The 19,440-nt window shown below is 37.0% G+C and overlaps 2 protein-coding genes across 4 annotated transcripts in view; both read left to right on the forward strand.

Moving 5' to 3' along the window:
• Positions 1-6,923: 6,923 nt before the first annotated feature.
• timp2b (TIMP metallopeptidase inhibitor 2b) lies at positions 6,924-15,605 on the forward strand. Its single transcript, XM_082187398.1, has 5 exons — positions 6,924-7,181; positions 12,160-12,260; positions 13,025-13,133; positions 13,242-13,366; positions 14,697-15,605. Exons 1-5 carry the CDS (start codon positions 7,070-7,072, stop codon positions 14,892-14,894), a joined length of 645 nt encoding a protein of 214 aa, XP_082043524.1. The 5' UTR covers positions 6,924-7,069; the 3' UTR covers positions 14,895-15,605.
• Positions 15,606-17,946: 2,341 nt separating this feature from the next.
• Positions 17,947-19,440, forward strand: part of usp36 (ubiquitin specific peptidase 36) — a 33,611-nt gene continuing 32,117 nt past the window's right edge. For all 3 annotated transcript variants that reach the window (XM_082185127.1, XM_082185128.1, XM_082185129.1), the window contains exon 1: positions 17,947-18,065. The gene's annotated coding sequence lies outside the window, so the exon portion shown is untranslated. The remainder of the gene's footprint in view (positions 18,066-19,440) is intronic.

Consider the following 19,440-nt stretch of genomic DNA (forward strand, 5'->3'; position numbering starts at 1 on the left):
GCATATATTTCAGTGTATCTACACTATTTATGACTTCAATGTCACCAGTGAGGTCTTTTGTAGTCTCCACAGGAAGCAAACCAGATGTGGGCAGCTACAGTGGAAGGATAAGTGGTCAGCTTGAAACTATTATGCTTTACGCCCCCACATGCCACAGTCTATAGGCATTTAACCCTAAAACCTTTGTGTATGGGCGTCTTAAGGAGTCTGCATAGCCCTCAACACAGTGGTTTACGTAGGTTTATGGTGTTTATTCCAGTATAATCTTGCGTAGCCAGAACTTCAGACTGACGGCAGAAGGTCTGGACTCCATCACAGCTTTCTTTGGCTGAGGACGTCTGACTGACATGTAAAGCCACCAAACACAGTTAGTTTTGTTCTGCGTCATGTTTAAGGGCATGAGAATGTAAAGTCGATGTGCCAATACGATAACAGGCCGATGTGCATATAATAAATTATTCATTCAAGAACGTTGTGCAAGTTTACTGCATCAATGGCACTGCAAACTTCACATACTTTTGAAAATCCAGTGTTTAGTTGCAATCATACTCATCAAATAGAACACAGTGTGTTAATATAGATGGTGTCAAATCCCCTTCCCTGAGCAATCATGTTCCGCAGGGCCTCTATTATTCTCAATGTAAATTAATGATCTCCCAGCTGTCTGTCCGGAGCTTAAAGGGATACTCCACTTTAAAATGAAAATTCTGTCATCATATACTCACCCTCATGTTGTTTCAATCCTTTATGAATTTCTTTCTTCTGCTGAACAGGAAGGAAAATATTTAGAAGAATGTCAGTAACCAGACACTTTCTGGTCTCATTGACTTCCATAGTAGGAAAAAAATATACTATGTAAGTCAATGAGACCAGAAACTGTCTGGTTACTGACATTCTTCTAAATATTTTCCTTCCTGTTCAGCAGAAGAAAGAAATTCATAAAGGATTGAAACAACATGAGGGTGAGTATATGATGACAGAATTTTAATTTAAAGTGGAGTATCCCTTTAATGTACAGATGAATGCGGATGAAGCATGGTAAAGATGCAAAGATAATAGCAACAAACCTCACAAATGCCCTAACCAAGTTCAAAACTGGTTAAATCAAATGTGTCTCATTCTTAATACCAAAAATATATTTTTTTATGATGTTTACAAAAAAAGAACCTGTGAGGCCAAATACTATAAAATTTGACTGTAAGACGCCCACTGAAAAACCACCAACAAGAAGTAGATCTTCTGTGTTTTAGGGAGGTGAGGAATTGGAGTTGGTAGCCCAGTTGAACTACCTTGGGGTTATACTAGATTTGAACCTCACTTTCACAAAGCACATAAAAAAGGTAACCAATGCTATAAAATTTAATTGACAAAATTACAAACAAATCAGGTCTTTCATTACAACAGAGGCTGCTAAATCCTATCTCCATTGTATGATTATTCTCACATTGAATACTGCTTCACAGTTTGGTCATTTGCTGGTGTCACTGCACTAAAACCCATAGATCAACTCTACAAAAAAAAAGCAGTTAAGGTATTTGATAGGAAACCACAGTCGTTTCACCTTTGTTCAATTCTAGAGAAGTATCAACTCCTAAGTCTTGAAAATCTTAAAGTATTTAAAAGTAGCTGTCTCATATATAGATCAATGAATGGAAAGGCCCCACCACCCCTGGGGGATTTTTTATCAAAAAGAGAAATAGCGAGACTAGTACTAGGTCAATTACACAGGGGTATTGTGAAGTACAATTTAGAAAGTCTAATTTTACACAAAACGTCCTCTCTATTAAAGGCTGCACAAATTGGAACAGTATGCCTACAGAAATTAGAGGTAGCCCCACTTTTGTTTCATTTAAGAAACAGCTTAAAAGATGGCTGAATAACAATCAAAACTGTGAACATTAGGTAAGAAGGTCGATTTCTATAGGTAGACAGATAGGTAGATTCATATATTTATAACAAGCACTTTGGGATGTCTATGCACAGGCATTTACGCACCTTAAATAATTATTATAATTAGTACTTTATATAGTATAGGTACTTTTAATGTTTTTTAGCTCTATATGTCTATATTAGTTGTTATGTATGTTTTTTTGTTGTTGTTGTTTTTTCTGTCTTGCCTGGAAATCCAGACCTAAATCTGAAAGATTAATGGTCTGGCATAGACTAATGAAAATCAGCCAGCTCGAGGGGCGGCACCAAGCATGCATTTGAAAATCTCACTGCATGCAATTGGATAACACTACGACCAATCACAACAAGTTATCGCTTAGCTACCAGCGGAGCTAACTGGTGGATCAGACGTCCTTCTTGCAAAGTAACGATTCAAGCGCCGTCTTTTGTTCCTCTTTTAGATAAAAAGCCAAGTCTAACTCGTTCATTGTAGTGGCCAAAGCCGTTTCAAACAACTGGTGTTCCTCCATAGCCATCTTGCAATGTTTACCAATGACTTCGACGTCACAGCGCTGTCGCCTCTGGCCCGCCTATATCAGATAACCCGATGTGATTGGTGCAGCTCGGATACATCGGCATATTTAATGAGCATCATTACTCGATGCCAGAGTAAACTCACTGAGCAAATTCAACTTGTGCTCTCGCGAGAACTCTGGATTTCCAGGGTATCTATGTCTGGGACTACGGATGTAAATTAGCATTGTGCTAAATTCGGCGTATTTATGTCAACTTCTATTGTACGTTCATTAATATGCACTGTCCCATCCAAATAAATAAAAAATTTAATGAAGTTGATCTAAGCACTCATTGTCACAGCTATAAACACAACAGCTTTCTTCTTCCATGAGGGGGTTTGGCTTCACGATTGCTTTGTTTCCAGGCGGACTGTTAAAGAACGCGACACACACGTCTGCCGGCCATCCTGTAGAGGTCAACAAATCAGATCGCGACTTCAAAACTCCTGAAGTGTGTCCCATTTTGTGTACCTTATGCATCAGATGTTTAACCAACATCTGGGCGTGATGTCTGAGGCTGAGACTGATTCCCGTATGACCCTTTGAGACCATCATTAGTGGTATTGTGCAATATCTCTATTACTTGTGCTCATACTTAGGGCTGAGGATCTGAACAAACCCAACCCCATCAACTTTGGAGTGTAACTCATCCCATATTTATTCGACGGACATGAATAATACCTCAAATTGTAAGGATGATACAAAAAAAAATCGTCATTTTTGGGCTATAGCGAGAGACCACAGACTGTAACCACCTAACAATTCCCTAGTTGCTGCATAATAACGTCCTGGAAACAAACCACAACATCCTAGTGGAGGCGAATTTTGCATGGATCATTCTCATTTTGGTGGAAAATCTAGATTAAATACCTTTTGTCTTACAGATAAGACTTTTGAGGTCATGAATGTCATAAGGAGTATGGGTGTAAAGGCCTATTCACACTGATAACCATAACTATAAAGATAACTATAATGATATTTGCATCCACACCAACACATTATAATATTCTGTTTATTATTCCGCACTACAGTTTTGTAATTTGCTGCTTTAAATGCCTGAGCTCTTTAAAGCAGGATGGATTCTGATTGGCTGTCACTATCATTCATCAAATGAAATTCATCACTAATTTTTTTCAGCATCTTGTGCTTGAGAGCTGAACTTGTACTTGAACTTGAGTGCAGGCCCCACCATTTTTCATCACAGACAGACAGACTATAGAAGGACTGCAGAGGTTAGAATAGTCTTTTCTTCCCGACAGTGACGTATATCCGAGTGAAACAACTTCTGGAACAAGAAAAAAATGTAGGGCGGGACTTTATGGGGAATAGAGCGGTGCAAGGATGACGTCAAAACACAGAAGACTGATTCGCCAGTGGTTCCCTCAAGATTTTCCTATGAGGTTTTTCAATTTATCAGTAAAATCTGTGACGTACATAACTTGACGATACTTGAATGTTGTAAATTACGTCATTTAATCTTTCGATCAAAGACTACAAGGTATTTGTTTTTAACAAAAATAATCATGTGCACAGATAAACCATTTATCATCGAAAGAAAGTTTGATTTCATGGTGACTGAATTGAGAGACTGTCATGAAATGCACTTTCTCTTTTAATCGCAGAAAGCACAAACATGGCAAGGAAAAAAGTCACCCAGATTCCTGACAGGAACGTAGAACTAACGAGGGGGAACTCAGACAAAACGCAGGAAACACGGTGAAAACGAAACCATTACAGAATACATAACAGGTGTGAACAAGTTTTAAATCTGGTATGCCAGTCAAAATACCCACTTATGAGAATGAGCAATGACGGTTTTACTGCACAGTGTAACTGAGCAGCCACCAAAATCATAAAAACTATACAGTTCTGCTCACTGGAAGCCTTTACAGACATTTGTTATGATGTACAAGAGTCTTAAAACCATGACACAATGGCTTCTCACTCTAATAAAGCAAGGGGTGGACCACAAGAACACATTCTGAGGCATGGGAGATTAGCCTTGAGGAAAAATGACACAGAATTACTCTTTTGAAAATTCCCCTTATTTTAGGAGAGGATCCATCTATCTACAGTCGACATCTACCCAGACATAGCTCGAAGTAGTGAAGCACGCAGAGATATGTCTGATTTCTTCATTTGTCTGGAAGCACCACATTATTTATTTGTGGTGTTTGCTAAGGCCTGCATCACTACTATAAAGAAAGTCCAGAAGAGAGAGAGAGAAAGTAAGGAGTGGGTGGAGGGTTGAGTAGTGAATCTGGATCACACTTGTGATTTCAACAGAGAATAATGCAAGATGGACTTCCTTCATCTACTTCCACCTGATCTGAGTTGCTTAATTCTCTTTACTTAATGTGCAATCTCTATATCATGATAGACAACACACTGGTGTTCCACTTATAAATTAGTGCATTATTTCTCTCATTAGATTAAACTAATAAAATCTTTACAAATTGAAGGACTTTTTCTTCTTGAGAAAATTAAGAATTCAGACTCACTATTTGGCAAAGAGAATATCTTGTTGCAATAACAGCAACACATCTTAAAAATGACACATACATTTAAAAAAAGATGAATCAGCAGAAACAGTCTATCATATAGTATTTTAAATACATCCTTTTTAAATGACTTATTGCTGGAATTTTTTTTTAGGTTTGTTTAGTGCCTTTATTACATTTCATGTTTTATACATGGCTTTCATTGTATCTTAAATGCAGAAAATTCTCTACATACACTTTTCATACACTTTTGGTTCTTCTTTTCTTGTTAAGAACATTAAGAATTCAAACTTACCATTTCAAACACAGATGCGTAGAGAATATCTTTTTGCAATAGCAGAAACACGTCTTAAAAATGACACATGCATTTAAAAAAAAGACGATTCAGCAGAAAAAAAATATCAACGAGAAGTGACAAAGAGACTGGGCACGTTTCTTCCCACGTCACACCATATGATGACAGACGGATAGCTATTGTAACGTTGCCTAGGTGACCCTTAATATGGGAAGCTGGGAAATTCTGATGGATGGACACAAAATCCGAAATTCTCCTTTGCGCCATGATCAAATGTACTTGTGTGACACACAGTTTACCTCAATGTCAAACGGGCATGTGTGTGTCAGCCAAGGGCAAGATGATATCCAGCACAGATGCGTCTCCAAGATGTCTGCTATAGAGCACTTCATCTGGAAAACATCCGTTTTGTACAAAAATCTGATAAACATCTTAGAAAAAGCAGTTTTAGATCCATTCTAAGTCATAAACACCGTAAAGACATTTTCCAAATGTCTATTTAACATCTGACACAAAACATCTTAGAGACATATTGCAGATGAGCAAACACTCTAAAAAATACATCTTGTAGATGTAAATGCAGACATCTCTGTGATGTACATGTGCTATCAGGGATAAATCCCGTTCTGTGTGCAAACTTAAAAAGTAAGATTGATATCTTGACACGCACATGAAAACTATAGCCTACTGGCAAGTTACATTTACAGTCAAAGCAAAAAAGATTCAGACACCAGATATCATTTTTGACTTTTTTTTTTCCCTAGTGTGTGCAGGACACTATAGTTCATTTATGTAAGTGAGGAGAGCAAAATAAAGTAAACTGTGACATATTATATCCATAAACTCTTCATACAGTGACTACCAGTAACATTTATACAAATTTGGGAGCAAAAATGATTCAGACACTTTGACCTGATCATGTTTTGCTGAAGTGTTTTTTCTTTAATTGCTAATGCAACCTTTTTACACACAGACTGAACACGATGAAGCATTGCTTGGTGATTGGTTGAGCTAAACTGGTATTATCTAATTGTGTAGTTAAATTTAACAGATATTCAACATAATTTATCTGTGAGACAGTCTAACAGAAGGACGGACAAAACCAGTGAAATATCAACTGATTTGAGTTATTGTCATATTTTAGTATTATTTTCTAAACTATAGCGAATAAACTCTAATAATGTGAGAAATGTTGAATGTGTCTGAATACATTGTGGTATGACTGTAAATTCCTTATTCAACACATAAAATGCATTGGTGTTATTAGACCTTTTTAGTTTTAGATTATTTCTCGTGCCCCTTTCGAAGACCTATAATGCTGAACATATTAACCTTTTAAAATGTGTTATTGCTCAAAAGTGAACACTTGTACTATTAAAAATTGGTTTAAAACAGGGAAGTCAGTGGTCATTGCGAGGTCAAGGGCCAGCTAAACGTCAGAGCATTGCCCAACATTGTTTCTGCAATAGACTGTCCTTAAAATATTACTCATATTGTAATCTACTAACGTAAAAAAAGAGGAAAAAAAGAAGACAAAATATCAATAAGAGACTTAAACACTTAAATGAGCACATGATGACTAAGTCAGGGCAAAAAGTAAAAAGTGATTTGAAGTCAGACAAGAAATGGGCGGAGCTCAAGAGAGGAATATAAAGCAGGGCCATTCACAGAGAGAGAGCGAATAAGCATTCAGACTGTCCTCAGGTTAGTCCTCTCACTCCTGTCAGCTTTTCATCTGACCCTTTCTGAAGTCTTTGGACGCAGCTTGTTTGAGGAAATCCCCGCGTTAGTCGCAGTCAGTCGTGAAGATGAGTGTTGTCGTTGGCCTTCTGCTGTTATTCCTGAGCGGATCCGAGTTGACTGAAGCCTGCAGCTGCTCGCCTGAACATCCTCAGCAAGCGTATTGCAATGCGGATGTCGGTAAGATTCCATGCATTAACTATTTCACATCCATAGCCTTGTCTGGATTACACTATACACTCTCTGTCGTGTGCGGAGGGTAGCAATAGCATGACCTATGTGTGTGAATGACAGCATCTGACAACATAGGCTATTTTATTCTCTAAAATATCGTAGCTAATCTATGCAGAAACAACTATGTTTAATACAAATAAAGTTTAAAAAAGGGGGTATTAGGCCTACTTTTCATTTAGACTGCAGTCTGTATTATTTACAAATGTAAAAGAAAAACTTTTTTTTTTTTTTTTTAATGAGTGACTTATTTCCGGAATCTTATTAGCGTTGTTTGTTGCCTTTATTATTATTTCATGTTTTATACATGTGTAGAAAAGGCTTTGTATCTGAAATTTAGAAAATTCTCTAAAAGTATCAGAAGAAGTGCATCCGATATCATACACTTTTGATTCTTCTAGTGTTCAGAGCAACTAATGTTGATCTAATACCTCAGAAGTCAGAATATTAAAATTGCTTATGTGCTATGCTTTTATTAATATGATCAGTGGGAATAACAACATGCTCCCAAATGCACTACAGGCCTGTCATGTTTTCCGTCTTTATTTGTGTCTTGACAGTTTCATCCGCTCTGTTTCATTTGCTTAAAATACTCTCAATTATCAATGCGGATGATAACTTTATTTAACAGTTTTCTTGTTACACCTTACATGTACTTACTGTAGTAACAGTGAATTATGTATAATTACAAGCAACTAACTGTAAGCCAAACCCAAACACTATCCCTATAGTAATTACATGTTAATTAATATTACTCACTTTACTTATTGGTGTAACAAGGACCGGAAATGGGTGGTATATCTTAAGTATTGTAGCAGATATATCATTGTAACGGTATAAATCACAATATAGTTGCTGTTTTTGTGCCAATATAATCCAGTGAATTAAATATTGTGATGATATTTCATCTCTCATTTGATTATTTTCTCTCTCTCTTTTTTTTTTTTTTTTTTGGGCTTCATGAGCAAAAAAAAAAAAAAAAAAACCCGAAGAGATTATTCATAAATGAATGACTCTCACATTATATAATATGTAATTAAAACAAAAGACTCAAAATCATACAAATAATATTCTGATGTTAAACTCTGATTGGATGATTCACTTTCCACAAGTCATTATAAAACAATTTTACACACACCTGTTAAATTCTGTATAATAATACATCGAGGTGTGACATTACTTGGCCCAAAAAATAAATGCATCACTTCCTTTAATAACAAGTTCTGCTAAATCCTGACTTGTTTGGGACACATCCCACTCTTCACTTTGAATTAAATGTCACATATTTCTAAATGATCCATTTTGAGTATTAGGTTATTTATTTACTTATTCTCTTTTACATAAAATACAATTGATTGCATATGATGCATATTTAATATATATATTCAAAAAGTAAAACCATTAAATTAGTTTATGTCCCCCAAACAGTCCACCCTGTTACATTGGTGCTATTTGCCCTTTAAAATCTTAACCTAAATCACATGACTTGGCAGAAGTGACATCATTTCCTTAGAGGGAAAGCAACTCTAAGGACAAAGTAAGTGTTAGTCATAAACCTTTCCCTCTTTCCCTAATTTTTTTAGAAGACTTACCGAATAGCATAAAACATGTCCACCCTGTTGTGTCAATTTAGACTGGACATGAAAACGTTTATTTATTGATTTTTAAATATATATTTTTATAAATCGATTAAAATTCTTCCTTGATGTTAATCATCTGCTAGCTAGCATGTTGTTCTTTTCTAGCTATGTTAATGGGCATCATTATAGCTTAAAATATCCACCCTGTTAGTCTTTGCATTGTAAATATGTCATGTAACAGGGTGGAAAATACCTTATATTTCTATACAATATTTGTATCTGCATTATTAGGTTATACTTTTTTTTTTTTTTTACACATTTTGTGTTTTTTAACATCGTTTTTAACAAACCTGCTCAGTCCAAAATCCACCAAACTATAGGAATGACCCATTTGTTGACACATTTCTACAATGTTGAAGTGATGGGGAGAATCTCTTACGCCTAATTTTAGCTTTATTGTGTCATTGTGTGTAACCCGCCTCAGATCCACTGACCTTGGTGTCCCTAGAATACCCTGCCATTACATGACCTACGCATTTTCCATTGTCTATAGTAGCCCTGTGAGTAAAACCTCTGTCAACAGGCTGATTACAACTGCAAAAAAATTGAGAAAGTATTGCCACATGCTTGCAACATAATACTGTGGTTTGTCTTTGACGGTAGTTTAGATGGTCATTACATGACTTGGGATGGTGAAACTCGGGTCACTGTAGTCAGACCCCAGTGACCGCACGCCCACCTGTACATTTAGTGATTGGTTGAAAACAACATCTGCTGCCCGCCACAGGAATCGACAGTCTCATTCGTGTATGTGGCATCATGATGCCGGCAGATTGAAACAACCACATCAGATTTGCCTGATGGTTTTGAGAGAGTCAAGTCACATTGCGCTTTATAAAGTCCAGATTGTTTCAAAGCGGTTTAAACAACAGTATTAATGTTGGTCAAATTAAACAATTATGGAACAAATTCAATTTCAGCTTTGAACAGAAAACACTAATGTTACTATTCAGCTCGATTTAGTTCAGTGTTGATTAAGTTCAGTTCAATAACAGTGTCAATCTTGGAAAGTTCATCAGTTCATCATGAAACGAGTTCAATTCGACTATAAAGCAGCTCTACAGACGACAATAGTGTTGCCATTCAGCTCAATTTAGTTCAGTGTTGATTCAGTTCAGTTCAACAACAGTGTCAATCTTGGAAAGTTCATCAGTTCATCATGAAACGAGTTCAATTCGACTATAAAGCAGCTCTACAGACGACAATAGTGTTGCCATTCAGCTCAATTTAGTTCAGTGTTGATTCAGTTCAGTTCAACAACAGAATCAATGATGCAGAGGACATTAATTATTAAATAAATCGATGGTCTGTTTACACAACACCATTTTCAACAAAAAATGGAAAACTTTGTATGCATTTTGCGTTTAAAATGGGTTTCAACAAGTTTTTGAAAACAATACCATTATCGTCTCTGTGCAAACTACGAAAACGCGAATTTGTGAAAAGACTGAGATCATGTGCATGTTCAGTCTATCGATGCAAAGTGTTTTTTTTATCGCCAACTACTGGCCTGGCATGAATAATGCAGCATATTCAGCCGTTATTCCGCGGATCCATGTCAACGGGGACCGTTTTGTAAGCGAATAACACAAAGGAAAAACTTTTCCATTTTTTAGTACATTGTTGTCAGGTAACTCCCAAATGTAAGCCCAAAGTATACTTCATTTTTTTCGAGTACGCTAGAGTATGCGTACAGTCGAACACGTCAGTCGGTCGACACGTGCACTCTAGAAAGTGTTACGGTATTCCCGTGCGACCTCCAGAACCAGTAAATGAATAATGTGTAGGGCTCCCTTTCCCCCTCACATACCTGAACACAGCACACACACTGTGTGTCCAACTTCCGCCTCGGTATGGAATGAATGTGTGGAAAGGGGAGGCTGTGATTAAACCAGCATAAACCCTGTATGTGTGTTACTGATGAGACAGGCATGCCTGACTTGAGACTGGGACCCTGTGGGTGTATTTGGCATTCTGAGTGTGTGGCCAATAGAAAAGACACTCTGTGTTTGGGGATGAATATGCGGACGGTATGTATGGGCACTCTAAAGACTCAGATAGATGAGGGGAAGAGTTTTATAGGGATATTTGATCTCTCTTATTCCTATACAATACCGTTTAAAAGTTTGAGGTCAGTAAATGTTTTTAAAAGAAGTCAAGGCTGCATTTATTTGATCAAAAATACAGTAAAAACAGGAAATATTATTATAGTTTTTTACACAGTTTTCTGAAATGCTTGATTCTGATTGGTAGAGCACAAATCTTGAACACAACTTGTTTAGATGTATGGCTTTGATTTTTCTCAAAGTTTTAGAGTGTAAAATTTAAAATAGTATTTTTGCACATTTTTCATAACACTAAACGTAAAATTCTGTAACTTTTTTTAAGTTTACTTTTAAAACTTGTTTCACCTCAGGAATAATCTGCCAAGTGTCGTATTTGAACAGGGATCAAACTTTAGACTTTGCTCTTAAGCATTCAATATTTACGACGAGTTTAAGTTGGAAATAAAATGTTCAGGTTTTAGGGCTGTGCAACGATTAATCGCGATTAATCGCATCCAAAATAAAAGTCTGTGTTTACATAATATATGTGTGTGTACTGTGTATATATATATATATACATGCATATGTATGTATTTATATATACAAAATAATTATACACAGTACACACACATATATTATGTAAACACAGACTTTTATTTTGGATGTGATTAATCGCGATTAATCGTTGCACGGCCCTAGAATAAATACATTATAAATACAGCGTAAATATCATTTAGGACCATAAAATCCCCTATAAAATAAAATAATAATAATTTCTATAATTTTTGACCGACACGCGACGAGCACCAGAGGGCTAGAGGAAGAATTTAGTCTTTCAATCTCTATTGTGTTCAAAGCATGAGATCCTACCCACTGAATTTGCCTTTTACAGAGAGATGAGTTTGGGCTGAGCGTTTGGTATTTGTATGTCAGCAGCTCAATGGGGAGCAGGCGGTGTGAGGGAGGAGATTAAAGCGAGCGGGCGAGCGAGCGGGAGGGCAGACGTCCCGCTAGAGTCAGACTGCTGACTGGCTTCCTGAGAGCACATTCCTCACACGGCCCTCCGCTAATCAAACACTCATGTGTGTCCATACACACGCCCCGCTCTCAGCACCTGTGGCACAGACACCAGATAAATCACCTCTCTCCACGCTTGGAGGATAACACACATCTACAGGGGAGGGAGGGGGGTAAAACGTGCCAGAAACATTTCAGGTTGAATGAATGTGTTTGTTTTTTCAGTCATCAGAGCCAAAGTAGTTGGACGGAAGGAGGTGGTTACCGGGAATGATGCCTATGGTTATCCAATCAAAATGATCCGATATGACGTCAAACAGATTAAGGTTAGTGGAGAATATTCTTACACGAATCCAAAGACAAAACCGTAATTATAAGATATACACCATTACTGTGATACTATTACTCACACCGTGATATGCCAAGTTGCAACATAAGCCTTATTGGAAAAATCTACCAACATTTGTACTTGGACCTGCAGTTGAAAACACACTAGAAACAGTAAAACACCAACAACTTTTTATTCCTTTTCACACAAATTATGATGACATGTGCAGATTAAAGACACATTTTAAGTGGTTCGTTGCACAGTACTGATGTTATGACCTCAAAACACTTTTACCATAGTGCATTATTTTGTAAACTAATACATTATTGATGTTAGCATCACATAAACAGCACCATATGCATTACTTTTCTGACCAAGTAAACTTGCTCGTAGCCTCGCCTGGTACAGCACTGCTAAAACTGCACGATTGCTTTAGGAAAAATGAATATTTATATCTATTTTGGATAAACACGACATGTTTTAATATAAAACTCTTTTTTCACTCACTGGACACTCACAAGCGTCTTTGCACTCACTGGACATTTCACTTTGAAAGTGTTGTGAAATGTGCAACAAGCAACCTGATGTTTCGCCACAGGCCTGTTTTTGCAATGAGCCGGAGTTGCTTCATTGTTCCTTATTGCTAATGACTTCAAAATTCTCGTGTGAATAAATACAAACATTCATATACATGTTATATATTCATATCATAAATTCACCTCATTGTTTTCAAGATACTCAAGAATCTTCTTCTTTCACTAGATGTTTAAGGGCCCCGAGGGAGAGATCGAGACCGTGTTCACGGGCCCCTCCTCTGCTCTGTGCGGGGTCAGCCTTGAGAGCAATGGCAAACAGGAATACCTGATTACAGGTAAGAGGGAATTAACAAACTGTGAAACAGCCACTGCTCTGGCTCCTGTAAACTGCAGGAGTGTAGCGACACCTTTACTCCAGCATCCTCTCTCTCTGCTCTTCACAGGGAAAATGGACTCGAATGACACACTGCGTGTGAATCTCTGCGACTACATTGAGTCTTGGGAGTCTCTGAGTCTGACACAGAAAAAGTGCTTGGGTGAACGCTATCAGATGGGCTGTGATTGCAAGGTATAGTCTATCTATCTATCTATCTATCTATCTATCTATCTATCTATCTATCTATCTATCTATCTGTCTGTCTGTCTGTCTGTCTCTCTGTCTATCTATCTATATCTATCTGTCTGTCTGTCTATCTATCTATATGTGTCTGTCTGTCTCTCTGTCTATCTATCTGTCTGTCTGTCTGTCTGTCTGTCTCACAGCTCTTCCTCTTGTCTGTCTGTCTGTCGTCTGTCTGTCTGTCTGTCTCACAGCTCTTCCTCTTGTCTGTCTGTCTGTCTGTCTGTCTCACAGCTCTTCCTCTTGTCTGTCTGTCTGTCTGTCTGTCTCACAGCTCTTCCTCTTGTCTGTCTGTCTGTCTATCTATCTATCTATCTGTCTGTCTGTCTGTCTGTCTGTCTGACAGCTCTTCCTCTTGTCTGTCTGTCTGTCTGTCTGTCTCACAGCTCTTCCTCTTGTCTGTCTGTCTGTCTATCTGTCTGACAGCTCTTCCTCTTGTCTGTCTGTCTGTCTGTCTTATCTGTCTGACAGCTCTTCCTCTTGTCTGTCTGTCTGTCTGTCTGTCTGACAGCTCTTCCTCTTGTCTGTCTGTCTGTCTGTCTGTCTGTCTGTCTGTCTGACAGCTCTTCCTCTTGTCTGTCTGTCTTATCTGTCTGACAGCTCTTCCTCTTGTCTGTCTGTCTGTCGGTCTGACAGCTCTTCCTCTTGTCTGTCTGTCTGTCTGTCTGTCTGTCTGACAGCTCTTCCTCTTGTCTGTCTGTCTGTCTGTCTGTCTATCTGTCTGACAGCTCTTCCTCTTGTCTGTCTGTCTGTCTGTCTGTCTGACAGCTCTTCCTCTTGTCTGTCTGTCTGTCTGTCTATCTGTCTGACAGCTCTTCCTCTTGTCTGTCTGTCTGTCTGTCTGACAGCTCTTCCTCTTGTCTGTCTGTCTGTCTGTCTGTCTGACAGCTCTTCCTCTTGTCTGTCTGTCTGTCTGTCTGTCTGACAGCTCTTCCTCTTGTCTGTCTGTCTGTCTGTCTGACAGCTCTTCCTCTTGTCTGTCTGTCTGTCTGTCTGTCTGTCTGACAGCTCTTCCTCTTGTCTGTCTGTCTGTCTGTCTGTCTGACAGCTCTTCCTCTTGTCTGTCTGTCTGTCTGTCTGACAGCTCTTCCTCTTGTCTGTCTGTCTGTCTGTCTGTCTGTTTGACAGCTCTTCCTCTTGTCTGTCTGTCTGTCTGTCTGACAGCTCTTCCTCTTGTCTGTCTGTCTGTCTGTCTGTCTGTCTCACAGCTCTTCCTCTTGTCTGTCTGTCTGTCTGTCTGTCTGTCTGTCTCACAGCTCTTCCTCTTGTCTGTCTGCAGGTGGTCCAGTGCTCCAGCATCCCCTGCTCCATTAGCGAGCCGACAGAATGCCTGTGGACGGACTGGATTGTGGAGGGGACGGTTCAGGGCACTCAGGCTCAGCTCTACACCTGTGTGAAGAGGAACGACAGCAGCTGCGCCTGGTACCGGGGATCCGCTCCGCCCCAAAAAGATTTCATGGACATTGAGGACCCATAAACTAGCCCTCAGTTTCATCAGTCATCCAGAAACACAGCTACCGACTCACACCGTAATTCTGCAAATCTCTGAAAATGATGACATCAAATGTCTGGGCCGTGAAGGGCTCACCCCAAATTCAAAAGAAAAAAAGATATAGATGGTAATATTTTTGTAATAATATAAATAATGAATCATATTTTGTGTAAGAAAAAAATAAACTTAAAACATCACAAAGATGCCCCTCCTCCAGTTTTCATTGTGGTCATATGCATTACAAATATATATGTTTAAATGGTCAAAAGTTAATGTTAAGTTTAATAATTTATGTTGTTTTTAATGAATTTATTTTTTTTAGCCATACAGTATTATTCACATTATTACAGTAATACAAGTACAAGTAATTAAAATCACCATTGACTCTAAAGTAGTAAATATGTTACTATGTGATGAGAATTATGAATTATGCAGTGAATATAATGAAAAATCATCTGGTGTTCTGTATTGTTCTTTTGATCTCAGTGTGATTTGTGTTGCTGTAATATTACCCCAGATATGACATACAGTACATTCGGTTGCATGTTAATATATCAAGTGAATCTTACCTCTAGTGTTGAAATATTTGTATGACAGGCAGAAAAGTTTCTTTTAAGCACTTTGAGAACCCAAATGTTGTTGTTGTTGTTTTTTTGTAATATTGTTGCTCTCCAATAAAGAGGAAATGGATTACAACATTGGTTTTTCTTCAGTTCCTCAAACACAGACACTACGCATTTATATTTGTCTCGAAACCTATTTCAAGCATTAAAGCAGAAGGTTTTTAAGATCATGTCCAAACTTTTGACTGGTAGATTATCTCGAATTATAATATATATATATATATATATATATATAGCAGCCATGTATCCAGCATATTAACTCATGAAGGTTTTAAGAGAATATATAACTTGGTTTGGATTTTGTCACTGCATAATTTCCACATTTCATAGTTTTTACTTTATTATTCTAAAATGGAGAAATATTAATAAAACAGAATAGGTAATAATAGGAATAAGTGTATCCAGACCATTGCTTGGTAAAATTAACTGAGTTCATTAGTGTGTAAGGGATGTATATTGTCAACTCTATACTGTACTCTATACTGCACTTTGCATATAGAAACATACATAGATCTGGCAATAATTTATGTAATATATAGGATTTTCTAATATATATCAAAATCATGCATCCAGAAAATATACAGTAGTATAGCGTTCTTTCTTTCTTTCTTTCTTTCTTTCTTCTTTTGTAACTTGAAGGTAATAAAGTATTGGTAAAATTAGAGAACGCTTTCATTTTATGACTCTGCATTCTTATTATGTCTTAGACAAAATTTCCCCCATGATATTTTTGTACATTTGTGTTAATTTCCCTTATGAATCATGCAACAACTTTCCAGTGCTGGAACCACTTGGGAAGACTAGCTGAGAGCTAAAGCCTTTGCTTGCCTTTTAAAGTTTATTAATACTCATTAAACTGTTATGGTATAAAAGAGCAGAAATGTCAAATGAATTATTATTTTTCAGTAATGTACATATGATGCAGCATGTTTTTTTCACCTCTTCTTTTTCTTTCTCGATGGTGTTTTAAAGAACAGTGATTGTTTTACTGGCATAATAATACATATTGAGGTGTTGTTAAATGGTATTATGTTTCAACGTGTCGCAGAATAAGAAACATAGATAGTATTATTGATCAGTAGCGATTTTACTCAGCTATTGAACCATTAATCACCCTGGTTTGATCTGACACGAGACATTGGAAACTCTGGGAAACTGCTGTAATCACACTGAGCACTGCGACCCCTAGTGGCACTGCTGTGGTTTTCGACACTTCGCAGTTTATCCACTGTGACGTAGAAAAGAGGAAAAATCATAATTTGACAACAATTAAAAATATATATTCAAAAGTAGATCAGAATTTAGCATTTCAGCTCTCATATATGGAAATATAGGATAGCTTATATGACATCGAAAATATAGTAGGCTAATTCAGTAAGCTGTACATGCGTTTAATCAGTTTATTTCGTTCGCCAGTTCTGTGCCATCATATTAACGGATTTATTATATTTAAGAATCCATACCTATGCTCTTTATCTTTCCATAGATTATTACTACAGGTGGGGTATTTTTTTATTGCTTCCCAAAAAAAAAAAAAAAAAAAAAAAAACCTAAATAGGTTCACTTGTGAATGACACTATTACATATATAAATGCAACTATATATTTTCATGCATTAAAAACATTTATATACGAGTATGAATTTAAATCATAAACAATGAAATTATAAAGGCAACATGTTGTTTGAAAAATAGTATTTTAAATATATATATATATATAGATTTATACATCTACATATCCTAGTCAGTAGAAACATTTACAAATTAGATACACAATATATAACTAAAGTAAAACGTCAATATTTTTTAAATTTAATAATATTTTAATGTAATTTAATTTGTGCCTTGTAATATTTAAATGGCAATTATATATATAATTATACCATTATATCAAATTAAATATATAATATATAAATCCATTATATCAAATTAAATATATAATATATAAATCCATTATATCAAATTAAATATTAATATTAAATTATATATATATATATATATATATATATACAAGCACGTATATTATATAAACAAAAACTTTGATGTTGAATGAATGAACGAACGAGTGAATTTAATATTAATATTTAATGTAATATAATTAATTTAATATAATTTATTATAATTTATTTAATTTATAACAACATGTTCAGCCTTCTCTCTTTCTTTCTTTTTTTTTTTTTTTTTTTTTTTAGCGCCCCCTATGTAGACTCCAGTTTAAAAATCCCTGGCAACACAGTGACAGAAGGCAACCTTCCGTCCGTCCGAGGAAAGCAATTCTTGAATTGAAAGGATCCATGTTAAAAGTTAGACAGCAACCGATTTACGCCCTCTGATTGGACACTGTAGCGATGAATGAAGTGTGTCGTCACGGTCGTTCTCAACCCCGATTGGCCGCTTCGTCACGTCAATCACGCCTGCACACGCCCTTTCATAATGCAGCATGGGGGAAGAGAACGTAACAAAATGAAGGCTTCGTAGCGGAATACAGTCTTAACATCAAAACAGATCAAACGATTCGCGATCGTTCACGGATGGGTACGTATCTGATGTTATTCGCATGCGTTTGGTGACAAATGATATACCCAATGACTGTTAATTCCCGAGAAAACGCCTGTGTGAGGGGTTAGAAGCAGCACATTGCAGCAGTTTTGAACGCCACGTTCGCTTTGTGAGGCGGTTCGGGTCAGGAAGTGAAGCGGTTTATATCGGCAGTAAACCGTCCGCGATTGTTGTCGCGACATTTTCCCAGCGTTAAATACACAAACGTGCCGAAACGTCGAAGAAAACCGCTCTGTTTACGCTAAAGCAGATGCTAAACTAGCTCGCTAGCTTGTGTGACTAGCAGCTTTAAGTAACTAGCGACTGCGGCGCGTATTCTGACCCGACCCGCGCAAAACACATTCTCCACATTGACATTAATAGCGTAGTCTTGTGGTAAACAACCCGAGCTGGCGAGTATAAGCCCGTCATCACGGTGTCCTTGATCATCACATGTTTCTGTGGACTGAATCCCTATTAACTGCATCATAATAACCTCTAATAAACCTCAGATGCATGAAATACTGCCACGAACGTGTGGATATTGTGCGGCGTAATGGTAACTTAGAAGATACATTTCTGGGCTGTGTCACAAAACACACATAGATCTGCTGTCTACCTAACGCTACCTAGAGCTCAGCTGCACGTGTTGTAATGGCCAAAACTGCAACATTACACGATTCGAGACTTCATAACCCGAATAGAGAAATTTTAAGTGTATTTTAATAAACCAACTGTCTAAAAGAAGAGTAAAACACGACGGTTAGATGCATGAAGTGGTTTAGAAAGACTAGTAGGGATTAGTAAAGGCCACATGAGTCCTCATTGGACACGTGCTTTTAGCCGGATATGGGCTACACTTTAGACTTCGAGACACTGGGCAAGGCTTTATGTGTTCTTGTTACTGCAGAAAATTATGCATAATTATGTGTAACTATTATGGAAGCTTGTTTCTGCCACAGAATACAAAATCAAAAAGGTATAGTGACTTTTTGTCTCAGAATTACCTGATATAAACTCGCAATTGCAAGAAAACAGTCAGAATTGAGTGATTATAAATTCACAAATGCGAGTTATAAACTCGTAATTCTAAGAAAAAACTGCACTTCATAACTTGCAAATGCGACTATATCTTTATATATCTTTATATCGAGAGAATAAGTCAGAATTGTGAGAGGAAAAAGTCTTAATTATCTTTTAAAATGTTTTATTCTGTGTCGGTAAGTAACAAGCTTCCATGCTAATAACCCTATAGTAAGTATAATGTTTATTAATATTACTAATACAGAACTGTAATGTACAGTTACACTGTAACAACACCTTAAAATAGTGAGTTTTATTTTATTACGGTGTAATTGTTACAGTGTAATTA

Source organism: Leuciscus leuciscus (genome assembly GCF_965113295.1).
Source record: "Leuciscus leuciscus genome assembly, chromosome: 1".
NCBI lineage: Eukaryota > Metazoa > Chordata > Actinopteri > Cypriniformes > Leuciscidae > Leuciscus > Leuciscus leuciscus.

What these genes read in the sequence shown, in the direction of transcription:
- timp2b (XM_082187398.1), top strand. Translation starts at nt 7,070, where the DNA reads ATGAGTGTTGTCGTTGGCCTTCTGCTGTTATTCCTGAGCGGATCCGAG. An exon ending in ATGACGTCAAACAGATTAAG is followed by an intron (nt 12,261 to 13,024) that starts GTTAGTGGAGAA and finishes TTCTTTCACTAG; the next exon opens with ATGTTTAAGGGCCCCGAGGG. An exon ending in ACAGGAATACCTGATTACAG is followed by an intron (nt 13,134 to 13,241) that starts GTAAGAGGGAAT and finishes TGCTCTTCACAG; the next exon opens with GGAAAATGGACTCGAATGAC.